This window comes from Emydura macquarii, unplaced genomic scaffold (assembly GCF_026122565.2).
Source record: "Emydura macquarii macquarii isolate MOO-44397 ecotype Brisbane River unplaced genomic scaffold, CSIRO-AGI_Emac_v2 contig_3530, whole genome shotgun sequence".
In the NCBI taxonomy this organism is placed as follows: Eukaryota; Metazoa; Chordata; order Testudines; family Chelidae; genus Emydura; species Emydura macquarii.
In genome coordinates this window covers 11290016-11311841 of record NW_027133667.1, presented here as the reverse complement: position 1 = coordinate 11311841, position 21826 = coordinate 11290016, and the positions used below count along the sequence as shown (strand labels likewise).

Genomic DNA, 21826 nt, shown 5'->3' with positions numbered 1-21826 from the left:
TTTAATACCAACCATTTGGGTGATGGCATCCAGATGTGTGTGTGTGATTCCTAAATGGGAGGAAGTTAAAAGGCCCCTCCTTGATATAGGTAGCGCACAGAGCTTTGTCCATCACAAATGAATCCCCATTAAAGATCTGGATGTAAGCGACACCTTGGGGTTATGCTGTGTTCCCGGAGCTTGCATGGTTTTCTGGAGTTCTGGATAAAAATTAAGAACCAGTAAATTTTTGATGAAAGCAAGCAAGGCTGATAAACACCCCCTGCAAAAAACGGTTACTAACCTTTCATAACTGTTGTTCAAGAGGTGTTGCTCATGTCCATTCCATGCTAGGTGTGTGCACACCCACCTGCATGGCTACCAGAGATTTCTGCCTTAGCAGTATCCATAGGGCCAGCTCTGGCACCCTCTGGAGCCCCACTCTCATGCGCTGATATACGAGGCACCAGTGGCCTGTGCCCTCTCAGTCCCTTCTTGCCATTAGCTCCGACGGCAGGATGGAGGGTGGCTCATGGAATGGATATGAGCAACACATCTCGAAGAACAAGAGTTATGAAAGGTTAGTAACCGTCTTTTCTTCTTTGAGTGCTTGCTCATGTCGATTCCCTGCTAAGTGACTCACAAGCTGTATCGCTGGAGATGGGCTCAGAGTTCATGGATGTGCCATCTACGGCCCTGCTCTGCCGAAACTGGCGTTGTCCCGGGCCTGCTGGATAATGGCATAATGGGACACGAAGGTATGGACTGAAGACCAGGTAGCAGCTCTACAGAAGTCTTGGATCAGCATCTGTGCCAGGAAGGCTGCCGATGAGGCTTAAGCCCTGTGGAATGGGCTGTAACGATCGCTGGTGGAGGCGTCTTTGACTGTTCACAACAGAACTTGATGCAGGAGGTTAACTGCAAGGAGATCCTCTGGGAGGAGACAGGCAGGCCTTTCATCCTACCCCCACTACAACGAAAAGCTGCGTGGACCTGCGGAAGGGTTTAGTCCTTTCGATGTAGAAGGCCACACCTGTTTAACATCCAGGGTGTGCCACCTACATTCCTCACTAGATCTGTGTGGTTTCAGGAAGAACACCAGGAGGAATATGTCTTGGTTATTGTGAAACTGTGACATCACCTTTGGTAGGAAGGCTGGGTGGGGTCACGACTGGACCGTGTCCTTATAAAACACTGTATGGTGGTTCCAAAGTGAGCACTTCGATCTTGGAGACCCTTCGTGCTGAGGTGATCGCCTCTAGGATGACAACCTTCCATGAAAGCAGCAGCAGAAAGCAGATAGACAAGGGTTCAACGCAGGGGACCCGTGAGTCTTGACAGAACTAGGTTCAGGTCCCATGGAGGTATGGGATCCCTGACTGGAGGGTAAAGTCCCTCCAGGCCTTTAAGGAATCTGACTGACATGTTGTGGAACCAAGGTGGAGACAACAGTGCTTCCACCTGGCTGCAATGTGGTACTCCCGGGGAACAGTACCGTGGGGAAGGAGCTCGACGCTGGACTTCCCAGGAGTGGTGCCTGCTCTGGTGGGGTGCGTTGATGGCGAGGTGAATGGCACTACGTTGGGGAAGGGGGCACTGGGGATCAGTGCCGGGAATCCTGAGCCCATTGCCATGTCGCTGGCGATTGGTAGTCTCAGCGCCACCTCCATCAACAGGGCTTTCAGGTGAATGTCCCTGTCCTTCTCGGTTCATGGCCCAACGCCCTTACAGATCCTGCACTTATCCCTTCTGTCCATCTCCCCTAAGCACTGTAAACACTATCATGGGGATCGTTGAGCGGGAAGGGCTTGTGGCAGGTAGAACATGACCTGAAGCCCAGGGAACGGGGCATACCCCGTTCCAAGGCAAACGATCCTAGTGGAACTACTAATTTCTAACTACGAACTATGTGCAAAAAAGAAAAACTATTTTACAACAACTATAATAGCAGCTACGAAGCACTTATAACTGTAAGAGAGAGAAGGAGTTCCAGTAACCATCACGGGTGGAAAGAAGGAACTAAGAGGGTGCAGGGCTGGTGGTGCCTTATATATCCACGCATGAGCACAGGGCTCCAAAAAGTGCCAGTGACAGCCTTACTGATACTGTTAGGGCAAAAATCTCTGGTAGCCGTGCACAAGTGTGCGCACACACCTGACACGGAATGGACGTGAGCAAGCACTTGAAGAACATAGCATTGGTCTACCCTGACTTAGAATACCACAATTTGTAGCAGACTGTCCAATATCATGTGTGGTAATTGGGCCTTTGACTACAGAGAAGCAACTTTTTTTCAGAGGACCTACTGTATATGGGAAACCAGGAAAGGTGGCAGATATGGAAGGAATCAAAAGGGGAATTTTAAATCTTGTGGGCTGATCCAGAAGATCAAAAGGGAAGGAAAGGCCTTGGGTCTGAGTTGGCTTGGTCAGAAAGCAGAGAAGGAGGAATCTACCTGGCATATCTTTGAACTTGGAATGGAGCAACCCCAACATACATTTCTGTATACGTACAGATCATTAAATCGATCCAGCGAGAACTCCCTTAATATCACACACCACTTTTTACTTTACATACATCGCTTAGACCACAGCTGCATTGGATAGCTGTACGATGCGCTGAGGAAAACTGAATGGCCTAGGAGTAGCAGAGCCATTTAATAGCAAGCGGATGAGTCTTGAAGTGACAGTGCCCAAGAAAAATGGGGGTGTTCACTTTGTGTAGGCTTCCACAATTGGACTGTCTTAATTCACTGGCATGCTTTGGGCCTACATGGAGCACGAACCATCAAACTCTGGAAAGCTGTTGGTGTCCCAAAGATACTTCATAACTTTCCAGCTGCATACCCTAGGCGATATATAGTGTCACATAGGAGAAGCACTTGAAACCTCTAACAGCTATTCTGGTGGAAATCCAGAAAGCTGGCTGAAACCATCAATCCAGGAAAATGCAGCTGGGCCCAGCAAGAGGTTCACTATCTGGGCATACCCTTAAGAATGAGCTAGTAAAATACCATATCAACAAGGTACAGACGATCTAAGTATGTCCACAGCCTGAAACTAAAAAGCAGGGGAAGTCTCATAAGATCAGTGTTTCTCAAACTGGTGGTTCTGACCCAAAAGGGAGTCGCAAGACTATTGTCATGGGGAAGGGGTTCACGAGAACAGTGGCTGCTGGCCGGACGCCCAGCTCTGAAAGCAACGCCGCTACCAGCAGTGCAGAAGTAAGAGTGGCATGGCATGGGGGGATGGGTCATCCCTTTGTGGGGGGGAGTCGTCACATCCTGAAATATTTTCAAAGGGGGTTCCCAGCAAAAAAAGTTTGAGAACCCCTGCATTAGCTGGTACAAATGCTTCATTCCCTATTTGTCTCTCATCACAGTACCTCTTACAGAATTCAATTAAGATGAACCATAAAGTTCAATGTAACGCAGACTGTGAGCACATCTTTGTAACCCTGAAAACCTGTGTATGTGAACATCCAGTCTTATGAAACAAAATATTTCATCTTCGGGCCATTGCCAATCTGTCATGAAAACTGTTTTCCCAGTTTGATTTACTGTCACTGAGAGCATGCCTAGTAATAAAGTGAGCTATGGAAAACCCAAAATATTACCTGGATCGCTGATGTTTCTCTCACCTATTGTACATAAAAAAGATGCACTGATTTAACTAAAGATTTGATTTTATACCAGTTTAGTTAAACCAGTGCAATAAGGCTGCGTAGACACTTATTTTGGTTTAAGACAAACATATTTTGATTTGGCTTAAGTTGATTGGGAGCAGGTTTAAACTACACTGAAATAAGCCACTCTTAAACCAAAATGAGACTGTCCACACAGAGATTTACACCAGTTTAATAAAATTGTTTTTTTAAAACAGATTTAAGATAATCCAGAGCAAATTTCTTGTGTAGACAAGGCCTAACTAACATCTGATAATGCAGCGATTCCATTTCTCTCTCTTTGTGCATATATGGCTGACATCAAAACAGCGTCTGAGAATCTCCCATGTATTTACAGATTTAGCCTCACAACACCAGAGATGTAGGGAAGTATTATGCCTATTTTACAGGATGTGGAACTGACGCACAGGAGATTATGTGCCTTGCCAAAGTGACACAGAAAGTCGATTTGGAATTGAATGGGTTTGTGTTTAAACCACTAGATTGTGACTAGATTAGATAGGCCTGACAACCAAAGGAGTCTGAAGGCCAACTGTGTAATTGGGTTTTAAAAGGGTAGAGTAGCAGCAGGTAAAAGAAGCTACTCTGTTACAGGATATCTGGCCTGCTACCAAACATTTGGTTAGCAGACTGTTCTGCACTGGAATGTTTATTGGTTTTGTGTACTTAGTTTTTCTTTTTGTTATACTAATTCTGTATTATCTTAAACAATTCACAAGCACTTTTACTGCACCAGACATTTATACCCAGAGCGCTTTTCTGGAGACATTCTGCTCTTCCTGGCATTGCAGCAACCAAGTCATTTGTTGTGGTAACCACAGATCCAACACTTCTGCCCCCAGATTAAATGAGTGCCTCACCGTGCACCCTCCTCCAGTACCCCAAAGCAAGAGTGAAATGAAGCCTGACAATGCTGCATTAAGAGCAGAAAAACTCTTGTCTTCCCCACACCTGGACCACCTCTGACTCCTCAAACTCACACCTTGCTCCTGTGATTTTAGCTCAGAATCACTGCAGAGGGAAGAGGGGCAGGCAGAAAGCAAGTCATTTCTGTTCAACTGGGAGAGAGAGGAACTGGATAAACTGCAAACAGACTAAAACACAGCAATTTAATCTCTGTAACGAGCCTGAAAGGCAGAAGGGCAATCAGATCCCATTTTATTCCAGTGACATTCTAGTGCCAATGCACATCTGTCTGATGACAGGTGTTCACATCATCTGACTGCTTAAACCCCGAACAGTTCTCTGCTAAGCAGCAGTGGGTGGACAGAACTAGTGCTCAAGCTTCCACTTGCACAACTCAGTTTTTAACCCTTAGTCCAGTCTGGTCCCCTAATGATGAGATCTCGGTTTAATGGCCCACACCAATGTGGCAGTGCTGCTCTTGCAGCATTTACTCTCTTCCCCTTTCCCCCCGCCCGGCTGTTCCTCCTTACAGCATTTCTGTCCACATGCTTCAGGCAGAATGGAATGAGTGCTGCTCAGAAGCAATGAAAAACCAACTGGGCAGGTTGTCTGTGTGGGGAGCTCCACAAGCACCCAGTGGGGAGGCAGAAGAGGGGCAGGGAACTGCAAGAGAAGCATAAACAATAGGGTGGAGGGAAGGACAGTTATGGAAGGTGAAGAAGTAAGGGTGATAGGAGGAAGACAGAGCTGGCGCAGGTACAAGGGGACAAGGAGGGAGAAGGATAAGGAAGAGGGAATACAAGTGGTCAAATAAGTAGAGGCCAGAGAATGACAAACCCACTTCCGAGGTAACACAATCACTGATTCCATCTTGGACTTATGTTAAGGAGCCTGTGGCATGGAAGGAGCACAAAGGACATATCTCAATTCAGTTTAACAACTCCAGCAGGGGCCCTTTCAATATTCCCACCTCCACTTCATACAGCAATTACAGGTACCTTCCACTGCTTTGACCTTCTCCTCCATCTCCCGCTTCCTCTCCTCCTTTAGCAGCTGTTCCTGCTCCTTCTTCTGCACCGCCAGAAGGATTTGGCGCTCCTCCTCCTCCTCCCTGCGCCTTTGCTTCTCCATCCTGCTGAGCACACCTGGGGCCGCCTGTGACAAAAGGCCGCATATGGAATAGTAATGGTCACAGACAACAAGGTGGCACTGGCTTACATGAATCCGATCAGATGCAGATTTACTTTGAATGATACTTAAAAATGCAACTACAATAGGTGATGGAAACAAAAATACATGCAATCTCTCTGCCAAAGAAGCTACACTCTATGAGCTGTATTCTCCTCCCAGTGTATACAGTTCTTAACCAACCTGCGTCCTGTTTCCCTCCCTCTCTATCCCTAGCATGTTGTAATTGTGTGCGAGTGAGTGAGTGAGAGAGATCCAGTTAGACTGTAAATTCCACAGAGCAGGTACCACATCCTCTTATTAGTCTGTGAAATGCCATGCACACATATGGCACCATGGGAAAAGGCACCATGGGAAAAACTTTATTTGCTTGATTTCATTATAAGCTGAACGCTTGGATCATCCATCAACATTCCCATCCTACTGACAGTTCTACGAAGCACAGATGCCCTGAACATACCAAGGGAAACTAGCACACTTGGAAATAACCCATATGCCCATAAGCTCTCCACCTCCATTCTCAGGGTATAAACAGCAACAATCTCTTAGGCACAAGGCATTTCCTGAAGATTAATGATCAGCTGGAGTCCCTCAGCTGCCCCTCAGGCCATCAACTTTTCCCTGCCCAACATTAATCCCCAGAAAAAAGCCCTGCACCTTGATCACTATTGCTTTACTGTTTCACCTGCCTGGAAATAGGACCTGCGGGTGCTTTGATAAATTGCTTGAAAGGTTGTACAGTGAAACCAGACATACTGTAAGTGCCTCCATATTTTTTTTTGCACTGAAATGCTATTTAGCAATGTCCTATAGCAATGCTCCTTGGAGAATCACCCCATACTATCCCCCACCCCGTTTCCAGCAGTAGCAGTACTTGAGGAGAATTACTCTTCACCCTATCTTGCCCACCAGTAGAAGCACTCCACAGTTACAGAGATGTATTCAGTCAGGGCCCTGGGGTGCTTTACCCAGCACTACCAGTGTGTCCCACATTAAAGTGCAGACTGCGGGAAAAAACAGAAAAAAACCTGTTCTTCTCTGACCAGAATGCAGTGAACCCTTTGGGCATTACCTTACCCCATGAAGTGGTCTCATTTATTTGATTCAGAATCCCTAAAAGTACCCAATTAATCCTGCCAGACCAACTGCCTGCATCCTAGGAAACGTAGCACAGAATCACAGCAATTAGAGATGAATTGGACTAGATGATGGAAAAGGTCACTTCCCACAGCTGCTACAGGACCCTCTGCCCAGTTGTAATATCACAAGCAACAGACTCGGGTCACTTTCCCAGGGAAGCTATTCCACGGGTTTATATATCCCGCTATTAGCCAATATCTCTTGATATTCAGTCAGACTATTTTTCTTCTCTTAATTTCATCCAATTACTCTTAGTTGCACTTTATACCATCTTAAATTCTCTTCCTTCTCAATAACACTCCAGCATTTATGTTCTTAATCAAGTACTTAGCCAAACTGCACACATTTAAGGGGGGAGGGATGAGGGGAGGTTATGTTTCCTTATAAGTCAACCTTTCCAGACCTCAGTCACTGTAGCTGCTATTCTCAAAATCCCCTCCAGCGGGTCTACATCCTTCTAGTCTCAGGATGCCCAGAACTGAACCCAATACTCCAGATGCAGTCACCACAGAGTTGCAGAGAGAAGGAGTCAGTTCCTTGTTCCATGGGACAATGCTTCTGTGTAGGAGGTTCAGAACTGCACTGACATTCTTAGCTGCCATACCAAAATGCCAACACCTATCTAATTTAACTTCCACTATCACCCCGAGGTCTCCTTGGCTTTGTTACCTGACCATAGGCCCCGTCCTTTAAACAGGTGCATATATAAATTTAGTGGTGTGAGTAGTTCCATTGAAGTCACACGCATAAGTGTGTGCACAGCTGGGCCCCATATTTTTAGTCTCTCAGTCTCCTTGCATGTGTCTCCCCTCAAGGGGTTCAAACCACCTCCCAATTTAGTACGTGCTAATGTCATTGGCATGCTAACGTATCCAAAGACAATAAGACAAAAGGGTGACCGGCCGGCAGTGCAAGTACATAGCAGATTTTATTTATGATGCATCAAGCCAGTTTTTTGATTCACACGGCAGTAGAGCCAAGCCAATCTGTGTGCCTCAACAGATACCATTTCTGCAGATGAATACAACCCTCCCTTCTTCCAGCCTCCATATTTATATTTATATGCACAGCAGTTATGGTTTTCAGTATTAGTGTTCTAGAAAGGTGCTGGCAAAACACCTAGCCTGCAGTGCTCAAGACTGTTTTCAGTCCAGCTACACTAAGCTTTCCTATGACATTCGGCCATATCCAGGAGGTATCTCTCTACAACGTGGAGGCAGAAGCCAAGGGGTAGACACCATCCCTTGCACAGGACACAGTGCTTACAGAGCACACAAGAGTTTTAAACAAACCAAAGGTGCCCCCAGCAGATCTGGTGTGAGTTAAAGAGGAGAAACAGGGAAATCACCAACCCAACACAACGAGCAGTGCGATTCCAACATACAGCCAAAACAAAACAAAATTTGTTCCCAGTGGCTCTTGAAGTCCAACTGGGCCTTATTACAGCAGTTATAGGTTGGGATGCTTTAAGATGTTTTCAATGCATAGTGGCCTGATTTTCAAAGGAGCTGAGTGCCTGCAACTTCCAATGAAGTCGAAGAGAGCTAAGGGTGCTCATCTTGGAAATCAGGCCACCGACCCCTAAGCAGGCAGCCAGATGATGTGTTGGAAGGTGTCTATGTGCACACCTGTTGGGATGAGAAATGCCAGCATATAATGTAAGTAACACTTACTTGCTGAACCAATAGTTGACACGGGTTGGGTTTTTTTTTTAATCCCGTTTTTCCTTACTTGCATAAAACAAATCCAATTTCTGGGATTCTAATGTAACCATCTCCTTCCCTCCTACAGAGGGCACTGCAGGCCATAGCATCACTGACTCCCCCACCCCTAGACCCACCTTTCTGCCTTTCCCGTTGGCTTCTGAAATGGGCCATCCCCTGATACTCAATATCAACATAAGGAGATGAAGCGCTCTATTCCCTTGGCCTCCCCCGACCCGTGCACAGCTCGTGCCCCTTCCCCTCATCTCCTGAATGTTCTCTGCTAGGATTTCCGCAGTTTCTCCTTAATGAGGGTGCTGCTCAGAAGGTTTTTAATGAGGAGTTAATCTGAACCACCTGTTGAGAAATCCCTTGAAGGATCAGAAGCCTACAGAGCAGTCACATCTCAGATTTAAGCAGTATCCAGAGCTTGGGGCTAGAAGGGGTCACTCACACAGCCACGATACTGCGCAGGAATGAGGTTTTGTGCCTGGATCTTGCCAATGCAGCCCCCACCCCACCTTTAGCAAACAGGTCATCAGACGCTGTGGCACCTTTCTGCCTCCCATGTGGCATACGTGACTGCAATGTCATGCTGGGCCACTAATAGACTCCCCTCCCTGGAAATGTGAATATCCTGAGACTCCCTATCGCAGTAACTGCTAGCAACCCCAACTCCAAAGCACAATAAGAAGCAGTGCAGGGAAAGCCCTGAGCTCACTGGAACCAATGTACTGGCACACAGGCAGCAATTAACAGCCTCTGCACCAGTGGACCTGATTAGCAGCCATTGAGACTCCATGAGTTTCCCTGCCCCCACCTTTGGATTTTTGCTGCCTGTGTATGAATGTGTCATCTCACTTCATGGCTGGTGAGCTCCTCTGTGGAGAATGTCCCCGGTCAAACTGGCAATGGTTAGGACCTCATTCCCCTCTCCATCGGCTCCTCTCTGTAACACAAGGAATGGCTCTTCCCCACATTTATTTAACTATTCTAATTCATTTATTTTAACAAAGGGAAAACACATGACCCTCTTTCTGCTCTTCCCTCATATTACAGGCATAGAACAGACCTAGACCATCCATCCACTCCAGCCCCGTGGTGCATGTGCAATGTTCCCTACAGGATGTTTTCCCAAGTTTATTTAGTTATTAGTTATTATTAGTTTATTTATGAGTTATTATTAGTTATTATTTAGTTTAGTTTATCCAGTTTATTTTAAAACATTCAAGTAAAATTATTTTTTTCCCACCGCCTCCACTGGGAGATTATTCCATTGCCTAACAGACCTTGAGTTGAAGTTTTTCTAGGATAATCAACCTAAATTTTCCCTTCCTGATCCATCCTATTTCTCCTAATTACACCTTGTGTACTACACCAAAGAATTAATCTCCACCTTTACTGTGTACTCCGTCAGGTATATGTAGCCTCACGTTTTTACCTTTGTTAAGCTAACCATTCTTCACTTCTGTAATTTCCCTTTGCAAATCAATCCTTCTAGCCCCTGATCCTATTTAGATTTTCTCTGAACAGCCTCAAATTTGTCAGTATTTCTAGGATAATGAAGTTCCCAAAGCGAATACAGTCCTGCAGGTGCAGCTTTCTCTGAGTTAGAGAGAAAGACTGTTACTTCCCTGATTCATGAAGTGATGCTTCTGTGCATGCAGCCCATAATTGCATTGGCTTCTTTCTGTGCCATTGCATATTCATGTTTAATTTGATGGCTGCTATCAAGCTCTCTTTCAGCATGAATGCTTTTTAAGTTTTCCTTCCTATTGAATAGCTATGATTGGGGTTATTTTTCCCCTGAGATATTTGCTTGCAACCATTTTCAAACTTTCTCACCTCCTGCTGGATTGGCTTGATAGGCTGATGGTCAGACATCCACCTGGGCGAAAACTCCGTGTGCTGCAGGCGCTTCTCCTGAAATGGGGGTGGAGGAAGGGAGAGAAGGCAAAGATGTGAATTGGGGTACACCACTGATGTTGCTAGGGGAATTTCTGGATTAGGAATGACCACGAAGCTACTATTAGCTTTATAAGAGTAGCATCAGACAGGCATCTCCAAAGACCAGGCTGGCTTTGGCGTTGATTTTAGAAGCATGTTCTCAGGATGTTCAGACTCCAAATGTGTCCCATCTCAAAATAGTTATCTGATGGGCAGTATTCCTCAGACTCTAGATATCCAACTTCTAGCCACCACTCCATCATCAAAAATCCCACTCCTTGCAAACAAAACCTAATATCCCCTGGTTACATGGTACCTAGATAGTGTTTAGGGATCCTGTACTGCTCCAAGTGTCTCAGCTGAAGCAGGTAAGACATCCTTCCCTATTCCTGGGGGGTCTTCAATGGCTGGCTGGCTTTAGCCCTCTCCCAGCTGTCCAGCGTCCCTGCACTCAAGAGCAGTCACGATATGGAGATAAACAGGCTGTCCCTGCCTCTGCTTTATGTGCTCACACCCACCTTCTGTGCGATCATGTTGCAAATCTCAGGCAGGAAGTCTTCACTCAGGAGTTTGTAGAGCTGCCGTTCTCTTAGGGAGGTTCTCTCTCTGAAGCTCTCTGTGATCTGCCTCCACTCCTCTTCTGTCTGACACAACAGCCACCATGTCCCACGGCCTGGTCCCTGGGACCCTTCAAGAACATAAAGGGATATTATCTCTGCAATGATTACTGCCGAACACCTTTCCTTCAACACACATCCTACCCTCCATAACTTAGGAAGGAAGGAAGACGTTGGCTGGGTACACACCCCTAGGTAACGTGGGTCATGGCTAGGAAGAAACAAGAAGCATCGTTCGTGCATGTAACAGGAAGACCTGCATGGCTATGGCTTCATTGAAAGCTCTCTCAAGAGCATTGTTGTGTCCCCCAGCGCCAGTAATACACACTCCAGGGCACTGTACACTGGGGTGGGAAATAAAACTATGGCAGCATCTGGAATATTTTGGGTGAAATGCTATTATTAACCTAACCCACCCTAAAACCACAACCATGACTATCAGGCAGCTCCCGGGAGGAGCAGACAAGTGGGGAAACAAAGAATTAACTTCCTTAGCTGTAATTTATTTCTCACAGTGGAGGACATCAACTGGGTCTACTACTCATAGGTTACAGCTGCTTCGACTCCCTCTGCTGGACTGCTGCAGCATGGCACTCTGACACAGCAGGCTTCTAAAGCTGAAACTATCCAAACTAGCAGAAAACTTCCATCCTATAGACCTACAAACATTTTGTTTATGTACTTTCAGCTTTGGGAGTTCTCTCCTGAATGCAGAGTGCGGAGCTGCAGCAGTCCAGAGGATAGCTGAACGCTGAGGAAGAAGGAAGGGGTAGAAATGAGTTGCCTCCATCATGGGCAGGTCTAAACCATAAGTAACATTCAGACCAGTGGATACTCATGTTTGAGAAATGAGTCTCCCACCGAATCCCTTTGGAGAAACTTTCACAATATGCTGACATCTCTCCTCTCGCCTCATTAACTCCTTGTGGGTCCAGGGCTCCCCAGTAAGGACCTGGAACATGGATTTTCCTAATTCCAGGTTTACACAGTACTGACAGTGTAGATGGAGACACGCAAGGAGAATAAGGAGGACCCTTTCTTCTCCTACATTACTATCCACCCTTGTGACTCTCTCTTTGACAGAGAGGGCAAAATGCACCCACCACAAACAGGATGTGTGTCCACATGACCTGTGCTCTCCGCTTCTCAGGAGAGCGTACATACATAGTCCTTTTCTTCTGATCTTAGTGAGTGAGCAGATGAGGGTCCTCCAAAGCCTATTCCAAATTCAGCCTCCTGCACAATAACCTAATTCATTAGTCATTTCTCATCCCAGAATAGTCCCTTGCTCTACAGGAAGCATTTAGCTGCCTAGGCTCCTGGGAATAAGTTAGTCTATTTCTTTAACTGCTCATTCCAAGTACAATCAAAACCAACGGGGCTAAAGACACAGGGCACCACTTCCATCTCACTAAACAAACCCTCCTTCCTTGGCAATCTTGTCTCTCTTAGCCTTGGACGATTTTAAAACTGCAATAGCAGATCATATTCCTCCCACGCTCCCCAAAATGTCTTTACCATTTTTCATCTGTGTCTCATGTATGAGCGAGTTCTCTTCAGCCTTCTCCCTGTAAAGAGGGAAGCAATTACATACACAGGTAATGATATAAAAACATACCCAAGTCATTTCACCAACCACTGAAATGCAGCCACTTCTGGGGAGGAATGCAACTGCTGTTTAATGCACAGCAACACCACACAAAGTTTGTACTGGAAGTGAGAAATATCCTATTTGAATGAAACTTCAAGGAAAATTATGTAAATGGTCAAAGTGGAATTCGGCCAGGACAACATCCCTACTCTTATGGATAGTACCATGAGATCTTTAACGACTTCAAGTAGGCAGGACTTTGGTTTTAAATACATCTAAAGACAGTATCTCTAGCAGCAATGTGCCCCCTAGCACCATGCAGATCAAATGGGTCAGTATGGACTCAGTGGGAAGAACGACATCTACTGTTTCACCCCATTGCTTCCAGCAGCACCTGGATTTTCCTTAGAGTCCTCACCCAAGTACCAACCAAGCCTGTCTGCGGCAAGATGTGTTGAGATCATAGCTTCAGGAGGTATGGCTACAGGGAGAATTACCTTTTCACTCCCAAATGGAAAAATACAAATGGGCTCTGAGGGGATCTTCAGTACCAATGGGAGGCCCCAAAAGGTACATCAGTACTATCAATGCCAAGAAATTCTAGCCAGCTTTTCTCCTATATCACATAACCATTCCAGGAACACCCTTTTCCTTACCTTAACAGATTCTCCTCCAGCAGTTTTTTCCGTTTTGGGGGTCGCCCTCGCCTCTTGCCTGTTTTCCCAGGAACATTTGGCGTATTTGTCTGTCCCCCATTTCCCCTGGAACGCAATGAAAGGTTAGAAAACATCTACTGAAGAAAGGAACTGTAGCTGGCAGGAAAAAAAAATCAGAACAGCTGCTATGAACCCAGCTAGGGGAGGGATTAACTATAGCAGCCAAGCGGGAGGGAGGGAGGGAGAGAAGGAGGAACGGGACTCCCACTTGCTGGGTGACTAATTCAAGAGCAGACAATGACTTGTAACTGCTGCTGTCTCCAAGGGGCAGATAACATGGAATGGAGCAGAGGTGGCAGAGGAATCTTCCTACTCCCTTGGCAGATTTTTTGTGGTGCCACGAAGGCTATGCTTGGCTTTAGTTCCCTTGCATCAGGATTTAAGCTAGTGGTGTATTTGGCAAATCTTACCCATGCCCTGCACAAACACAGGCCACCGTCACCCTCCCAGCAACAGCAGCAGCCAGATAGATTTTATTTAACTCAGATTCATTGCTGCATAGTCCACTTTACCCAGGCTGCGTGAAAAATAAGGAAAACTTAGAAGCTGTTACCTGTCTGAAGCCAATTCTCCATTTGACTTCCCCTGCAATGGCTCTTCTTTGTACATACGAGTGCCATAGAAATACCAGTAGAGGGCACCATTACTATCCTCGCCCAGTGGTTCTACACGGAGGCTGTCTGCATCCAAACCCTGCATTCAGTTGGGAGCACACAGTGAGAGACAGTGACAAGTTGAAAAACAGCCGCACTGTCACTCAAAACATGCTGACATCCCTCCACAAACACCCCGCTCCACCCCCACAACACATCTGTTCTGATGCAGTTCTGGGAAGATATTACTCTAGAGAAAAGAATACATTCCCTCTCCACCTAAGGAAAGATTTAGATTGACATTTCTAATTTGCATGTTCTCTTTAGTTTTAATATTTCATTTTTTGGTGCTCGTGACAGTGAAGGTCTAATTAGCCCTGGCTAGAGTCATGCATAACATGGGAGGCTCTGTGGAAACTTCCTACATTCAGGTCTCCCAATACACTTGAATAATGGGGGATGGCAGGGGGGCTGCTGCAGGACTGAACTGCAGTTCTAGCTCCCACAGCACTATCGATACCCTGGAAGCACTCCCAGATATTCAAATCTGGTTACATCTCTGAAGACCATATCAGGCCAATTTAAGTAGTGGCATTTGTGCTGTGAGTACATCCATGACAGGGACCCTACCACTTCCTTAGCAACTTTGTAATCTGACATAGCCCATGTCTCCAGAGGTGGAAAAAGCATGACTCTTAATTCCCTGCACTACCACCAAGAATCTGACCTTAAAACCATTTCTTTTTTATTTAAAAAATTACATCTTCAAACCTGCAAAATACACAGACAATGGAAAACCTATGTACCTCACCAAGAGGCTGCCTCAAAAAACCCCAAACCAGCCCAAGCCCTTGAACATTAATAGACAGAGAGAGAATGGGGAGACCCAGTCACCAATATTTCCAAAGCTGAGTCTGAAGACAAAGAGAAAAAAGGACCTGAGGGAGAAATACTTCCAAGCTACAGTTCAAATCCCCAATCTCTTCTTCCTACCCAAACTGACAGCCAGAAATGCCACAGTAGCATCAGCAAAGTCCTGTCCCCTTGGTTGGAGACTGGCTGATGTATACAAGGAGTGGTATGAAAAAGGAAAACCAGCCTCCATGAAAGCAAACATTTCCCTCTGACCCCATTTCACAATCCAGCCTAGCTCCCTGTAACTGCCATCTTCCCTATCCGACAGCTGCTGTGGTCCAAAGCACCTTGAGCAGGTCGAAGACATCATCTGCATCAAGGCGGTAATCGCAGAGGCGGTGCAGGATCTCCACGCGGGTGCGCAGCGGCAGCTCCTGAAAAGTGGATTCTCGTAGGGGGTTGGGTTTTCCTTCCTCCAGCTCCCAGCGATAGTTGATAATGTCCTCAAGGTAGCTGTGAAACGTCTGCGATCTAATCAAGAAACAAGTCCCCCCTACTGTAGGTTAATATGCAAAAGAGAGGACTTAGTGGGAGCGGGAAATGAAATCAGAACATCCAAGCAAGGCTGTAAGCTGCACACTGCTGGCTCAGAACCAGGGTGGATAAAAATCAATGATTTAAAAAAATATATATCGGATTTTTTTTTAATTTAAATTGGATTTTTTTTTATTTTTTTTTAAATCATCAATAAAATATTAAATTTCTCTCTCATTTAAAAAATAACAATTACAATTAAACCTCATCACAAACATACTAAACCCACACTTACAATCTCATAAAAATGAATTAATGGTGCTAGTCTGTCCAGCCTAACTACCAGCTCTTGCTTCTTAAAAGTTTTGGGCTTTCAGTTTCTGTTTCTCAGCAGACTAAAGTCACATGTGCAAAGAAAGATACAGGCTGGATAGGATTGTTGCTGTTCTGTGCTTATGTGGTGGTGGGGCTGGGCCAAGCAAGGCAGAGGAGTTAGTTAAGACACTATCTTAAAGACGGAGAGACAAAGGATGGAGGCAGAGTAGAAAGGAACTGGAAAGAAAAAGGGAAGACATTATTCAGTACACACACAGCTTCCTATATTCCCCCACACTTTTGCCACAGAATAACTATCATGGCTTCTGGGTGTAAGAGACCCTATCTGGGAATATTTTGAAGAAATTCCTTCTATGAGTAAAAAAAGGAAAATGTGTCAAGTGTAAACGGTGCAAGGAGGAGATGCAGGGCCTAGTTGGAAGAATGAAAAATTATAATGAAAACTGCTTATTGGGAGAAAATGATGTGGATGAAGATGTGAATATGTCTGAAGAACAATGTGGATCAACTGGTTAGTAACTTAAATAATTCACTTTGCAATGCACCATTCTTCGAGACCCTGTCTATATGCCTTTTAGTATAAATGTGACTTATTAAGTAAATTCCCAAGCTGTTTGCTATGTTGGATGTTGCTTGGAAAAAAGTTTAGTTTAGCTAATCCTTATGGCTTGTTTAATTAGTTAACTAGGTTTAGAATCTATCACCCAAGTATACGGTACAGAAAGTGGCAGTAAGAGAAATCTAGAGTTGCCAGTTGCCACTGGGTGTCATTTTCTTATTTTATATTACATAATACATGCCCCTTATTTTGGAACATCATGGCCACAGACCATAATGGTGATGCCATAAGCCTATTCCCTATTTTACTTCAGCATAACTCAGCTTTCCCAAGGGAACCCCATCCTATACTTGTTTTCTCAAAAAACAGAAGTGCCAGTGAGTTCAATGGGGCTTACTACAAAATTAAGTGCACTCTAAATGCAGTCAGTCTTAGCTTTTTTGGTAATTTGGAATCGGATCTGCATCCTTGCTGAAAAAAATGTAGATGATTAACTGAATAATAGAGTGAGAAGAACAACTGTTCAAAATCATTTTTGAATTTTGTTTCAGGATCGATTTAAGCATAAGAGACTTCGACTGTGACTGTCTATCTGCAACAACTTCAGAGTCATCCGTTGGTACTTTTAGCAACAGTGCTGCAACTAAACTTATTTCAGACAACAAAGTATCAATAGCAAGCAAAAGATTTCAATCATCCAGTAAAACCTCCACCATGGACGGGTTTGTAGTAAGGACCAGCAAATACCAACGACGAGACACCATAGATGAAAAGATCACTCGGTTCATTTATGCCACAAATTCTCCTTTTCACATTGTTAGCAATAAACACTTCATTGACATGGTTGAGTCCTTACGACCAGGCTACACTCCACCTGGTTGAGCAGACATTGGTGGAAGGTTGCTAGATGCAGTGCATGAAAAGGAACTTGAACAGTGTGCAAGGAATACTGAGGGGAAATTTGCCAGTTTAAGCCTTGATGGGTGGAGCAATGTACACAATGATCCAGTAACATGTGCCTGTGTGACAACAGAAGATGGGGTTGCATATCTTTCAGAAACAATAGCTACATCGGGAAATGCCCATACAACAGAATATTTAAAAGAAATGGCAGCTGTCACATGCACAGTTTTGTCACAGACAATGCTGCAAACGTGGCAAAGTTGAGAAGATTCTTAAAAGAAGAAACGGAAGAATGCTCTTTAATAACATGGCTGCAGTGCCCATTTAATGCATCTTTTAGCCAAAGACTTAAGTACGTCTTCTCCAGGAATAAAAGAAAATGTTGCTGAAGTCGCAAAATACTTCCGTAACAACCATTTTGTTCCAGCTTCACTGAAGAGAGCAGGAGGATCCAAACTAAATCTCCCTCAAGACGTTCGATGGAATTCTGAGGTTGATTGTTTTGAACAATATATTAAGAACTGGCCTATTCTCATAAAACTGTGAAGAAAACCATAATAAAATAGATGGAAGTATCTCATCCAAAGTATCTAACATTGGATTAAAGAGGAATGTAGAGGACATGCTCAATATACTGAAGCCTATATCCATAGCCTTAAACTTCAGAGAAATTGTTGCTGCATTGCTGATGCTGTTGAAATTTGGAAGGCACTACAAGAGACATTGAAGAAAGAAATACCTCACCAGAAAGTTAAACTGCAGGCAATAAAGAAGTGAATGGATCAAGCATTAACTCCACCTCGTTTTCTTGTGAACATTCTCGACCCCAGATATAAAGGTAGATGCCTAACTTCTGAAGAAGATGCTGCTGCCATGGCATGGGCATCTCAAAATCATGCCTCAATTATGCCAGTCATAATAAATTTCAGGGCTGGAATGGAACCATTTAAACACTACGTTTACTGATAATGTTTTGAACAAAGTCATTCCCCTGAATTGGTGGAAATCATTAGCCAGGCTCCTTGAAACAGAGCTCCTTCAGTTGCTAAGCCAACTTTTCACAGCAGTAGCTTCCTCTGCAGGCACGGAGAGAATATTTTCCATCATTTGGTATTATTCACTCAAAGCTAAGGAATCGACTGGGAGTTGAAAAAGCAGGAAAACTTGTATTTCTGTTTCAGTCTATGAATAAAAATGACAGTGGGAGGGGGAAAATGAGAGCTAGTTGTAGAAGTTTTAAGGACAGCGTACGTTTAGTGTTGTGATGACTTGTCTGTTAGAGTTAACATTTGAAAATTAAAAAAAAAACCAACTCAGGAGACTGTTGCAAATGCCAATGTAAAACATTTATGTAACATTTAAGATTTAGTTTAATAAAATATAAGTGCTATTGTGTTTGTGTGTGTGATTTAGTTCTTGCCATTCCTAATGTACTGCTGCTGAATCTGCAGCTTGACCCAGTAATGAGTATTATGTACTATTTCCTAAATTAATAAAAATCAAGTTATCTAAAAATTACACAAAGTATACCCTCCTAGATGTTGTAAAATGCTGTATTAAGTTGTAAATGAACATGTTTTAGTGATCAGATTTGCACCATTGTTTAAGAAATATGTGAAGAAGTATCAGTGGGAAACTTGATTTAAATCAATGATTTTCTCTTGGTGATTTAAATCAATGATTTTCTCTTGGTGATTTAAATCAATCCACCCGCTCAGAACAATCTAAATGAACTTAGTATGAAGCAGGGAAGTCCCTGGGAAACTTTCAGGAATGCTTTTAAGAACTGTGTCCTAGGATAGCCATGGTTAGTTAAAGCTGTTCAGCTAAGCTTGAACCTCTCATACATGCTGGCAATATTCTCCCATCTGCAACCATCCAGGATTTAACATCATTTAAAGCCTCTTTGTTAGTCTCCCTCCTTTTCATCACATTATGTAGCAGTTCATACCAGCACTGACTCTGACTTTTATAAAAAGAAGATGTAAGAGAGCAGTCACAGACAATTCTGATCTTCTTCTGCCTTCCTCCATTTCAGCTGACACCTTCGTTACCTACCAGGCTCACAGTCTCTCACTTGTCCCTGGCCATATCGTCATACATCCAGGTAATTACCAATCCCTGCACCTTCTTCCAAATCATTTTAAAAGTCTGGTCCTGTGGTATCCTAAAGGGCAAAACACTTGTCCAGGCCTGGACTACTCTGTCCTGTTTGGCCAAAATGCAGCTACTAGAATTATCTTCCTTGCCTGCCTATTGGATCATATTGCTCCCCTCTTTTAATCTCCTTTGCCACTAATTCCCCACCTTGACCACAGTAGCATATGTAAACTCTCTGTCCTCACCTTACACTAAATAGCAACAGCTCTGGTGCATGTGCTGGCCTGTCACATCTTAGATTGCCGACTGTGCTCAGACAAATGAGCGTGTGTCTAATTTTAGATGGCACTTGTTCTGCATGTGGAAGTCTCAGGCCAAGGCAGTGGTTCTCAACCTGGGCCCGCTTGCGGCCCAATTAGCACAGCAGCTGCTTAAAAAAAAAAAAAACCAAAAGATTGCTGTGCTGACTGCCTCACTCCCGGGCCCCGGCCGGGGTGGGGCACCATGAAGCTCGGCTGGAGCGCTCCCTTGTCAGCAAGAAAGGTGAAGCAACCCCCTGTGGCTGGGGGAGGAGCTCAGCCTGCCACTCCTTCCCCATGCTGCAGAGATGCACAGAGAGTGCTGCCATCATCAGGGAGAGCGCTGCTTCCTTGCTTCTGGGCATCTGGAGAAATGGGGAGCAGGAGGAAGAGGCGGCACACTAGTCACTGCTACATGTTGCCTTTGCGGGGGATGAACATGGTCCTCAAGGGCTGCCTGCGGCAGACAGCGACCACCTGCCGGTCCCCTGCTGGCCATTTCCAGACCCGGAGCTCACAGACAGAGCCAGAGGCTGCCTCTAAGTCTGGTCTCTGGGGTGGGGTGGGGGTGAGCACTGGTGCAGGGTAGAAATTTGTCCCATGGGCAGCTTCCCAGCTAGAGTCCCGCATGGTTCGGTGGGTGGATGGGTGGGATCACTCCTGCCCCCGATTGCCCGGGAGCAGGCGTGGCGCTGCCTGACCGGGCCACCACAGCAGACAGGGTGGGGAGGAGCCCTCTCCCCATCTCCCATGCAATCTCTGCTCCAGGGTTTTAATGCCCTCCACAGCATTGGGACGCAGCCCTTCTGGCCTAGACAGCGCCCCAGTGTTGAGCCCCATGGGGGACTGAGCGCATGCTCCTGGCGCCCGCTGCACGGAGCGGGACTTGGAGCAGCCCCCTCTCTCCCAGCTGCACCCCCTCCCTCCACAGTCACTACCGCCAGCCGGAGGTCAGTGCCCACTCACCCAGGCCCAGACAGCAGCTGGGCAGGCTCCAGTGGGGCTCTGACCCTGCCTCAGACAAACTACAAGGGAGAGGCGCCTAGGGCAGAGAGTTGCTGTGTACCACACGCTCTGCCCCCTGCCCTACAGCTCAGCAGTCTGGGGAGGGACACACTGCTGACAGTGCAGCTGTTTTCTGGGTCCAGCTCAGGAAAGGCTTAAAGAGGGCAGAGTCGCAAGAGGTCTCAGCCCCGGCAAAGGAGATTTAAAAATGGAGTCGGGTCGCTGAAGGGTGCACTTTAAGCGCTGCCTTGCCAAATGCATGAACATTTATTTCAGCTGGGATTATCATAGACTTCCCACCCCTACATGCTTTTTCCAGTCCACTTTAAGCACTGAGCTCAGGGATGTACAATTATCTTGCAGCGACCAACAACCCAGGACAATCCTGACTATTATACAGAAACCGGCTGATTCATCCTCCCACCCCCAGTACTATAGATCATGGGCACTGGTACTGTCTGCCTCCCATAATTTACACACACTGGTTCTCTCTTTCACACACACACCACACACTTCCTGTCTTTTTCACACAACTTTCACCTACACACACTTGCTCATACTCTTACACATGCACACCCACTCAGCCACACCTGTATAAACCAATGTGTTAACAGAAGAAACCCTTTATTTCAATAAATAGATTGGGCTACTTTTGGGCTAGTATAAAAGTGACTTACCGTGATGTTAAGTGATGTACAAATGATGTATATTTTATATTGTGTGGATGCAGCTGCATACATGGCCCGCAATGGTAAATAGGTTGAGAATCACTGGTCTAAGGAATATAGGTAAGATCAAGTACCGAGTAACAAAACTTTATTTGTTATCAGTGGTGATACTACTGCCTCACTCTTGTGACTTGCCAGCATTCCAGAATTGTGTTTTGAAGCCATAAATATGCCATTCCCACATGTGTTCATGGAGGCAGCTCAACTGGATCTTTTTTGGCACCAGCTGACTGCCATATACAATGAAGGGAACTATGCCACAACTGCAGAATAGCCATGAATCAAGCAAATATAAACCTGTAACAAGAAAGTATTACATCTTTAACAAACAAATAGAAGATCAACATCAGTCTGGAACAAGACTACTGAGAATTAGCAAGAAGATCAGATGTTAAAAAAAGAAGAGAAAGAAAAGATAGGTAAAAAGGGGTCAAGATAGGATG

General features: G+C 45.2%; 1 protein-coding gene across 2 annotated transcripts in view; it reads right to left on the bottom strand.

The window, feature by feature from the left end:
* The window catches only part of CECR2 (CECR2 histone acetyl-lysine reader), a 118778-nt gene that overhangs the window by 10972 nt on the left and 85980 nt on the right, over nt 1-21826 (bottom strand). The window contains exons 3-9 of one of the 2 annotated variants that reach the window (XM_067536049.1): nt 15267-15450; nt 14025-14164; nt 13412-13516; nt 12683-12732; nt 11066-11235; nt 10446-10523; nt 5568-5724 (exon numbers count right to left, since the gene is read on the bottom strand). In XM_067536049.1, coding sequence (XP_067392150.1) covers nt 5568-5724; nt 10446-10523; nt 11066-11235; nt 12683-12732; nt 13412-13516; nt 14025-14080 — 616 coding nt within the window. In that variant the 5' untranslated portion in view covers nt 14081-14164; nt 15267-15450. Of the gene's footprint in view, nt 1-5567; nt 5725-10445; nt 10524-11065; nt 11236-12682; nt 12733-13411; nt 13517-14024; nt 14165-15266; nt 15451-21826 lie in introns of those variants that run through there. The other variant, XM_067536050.1, reaches the window with a different exon arrangement.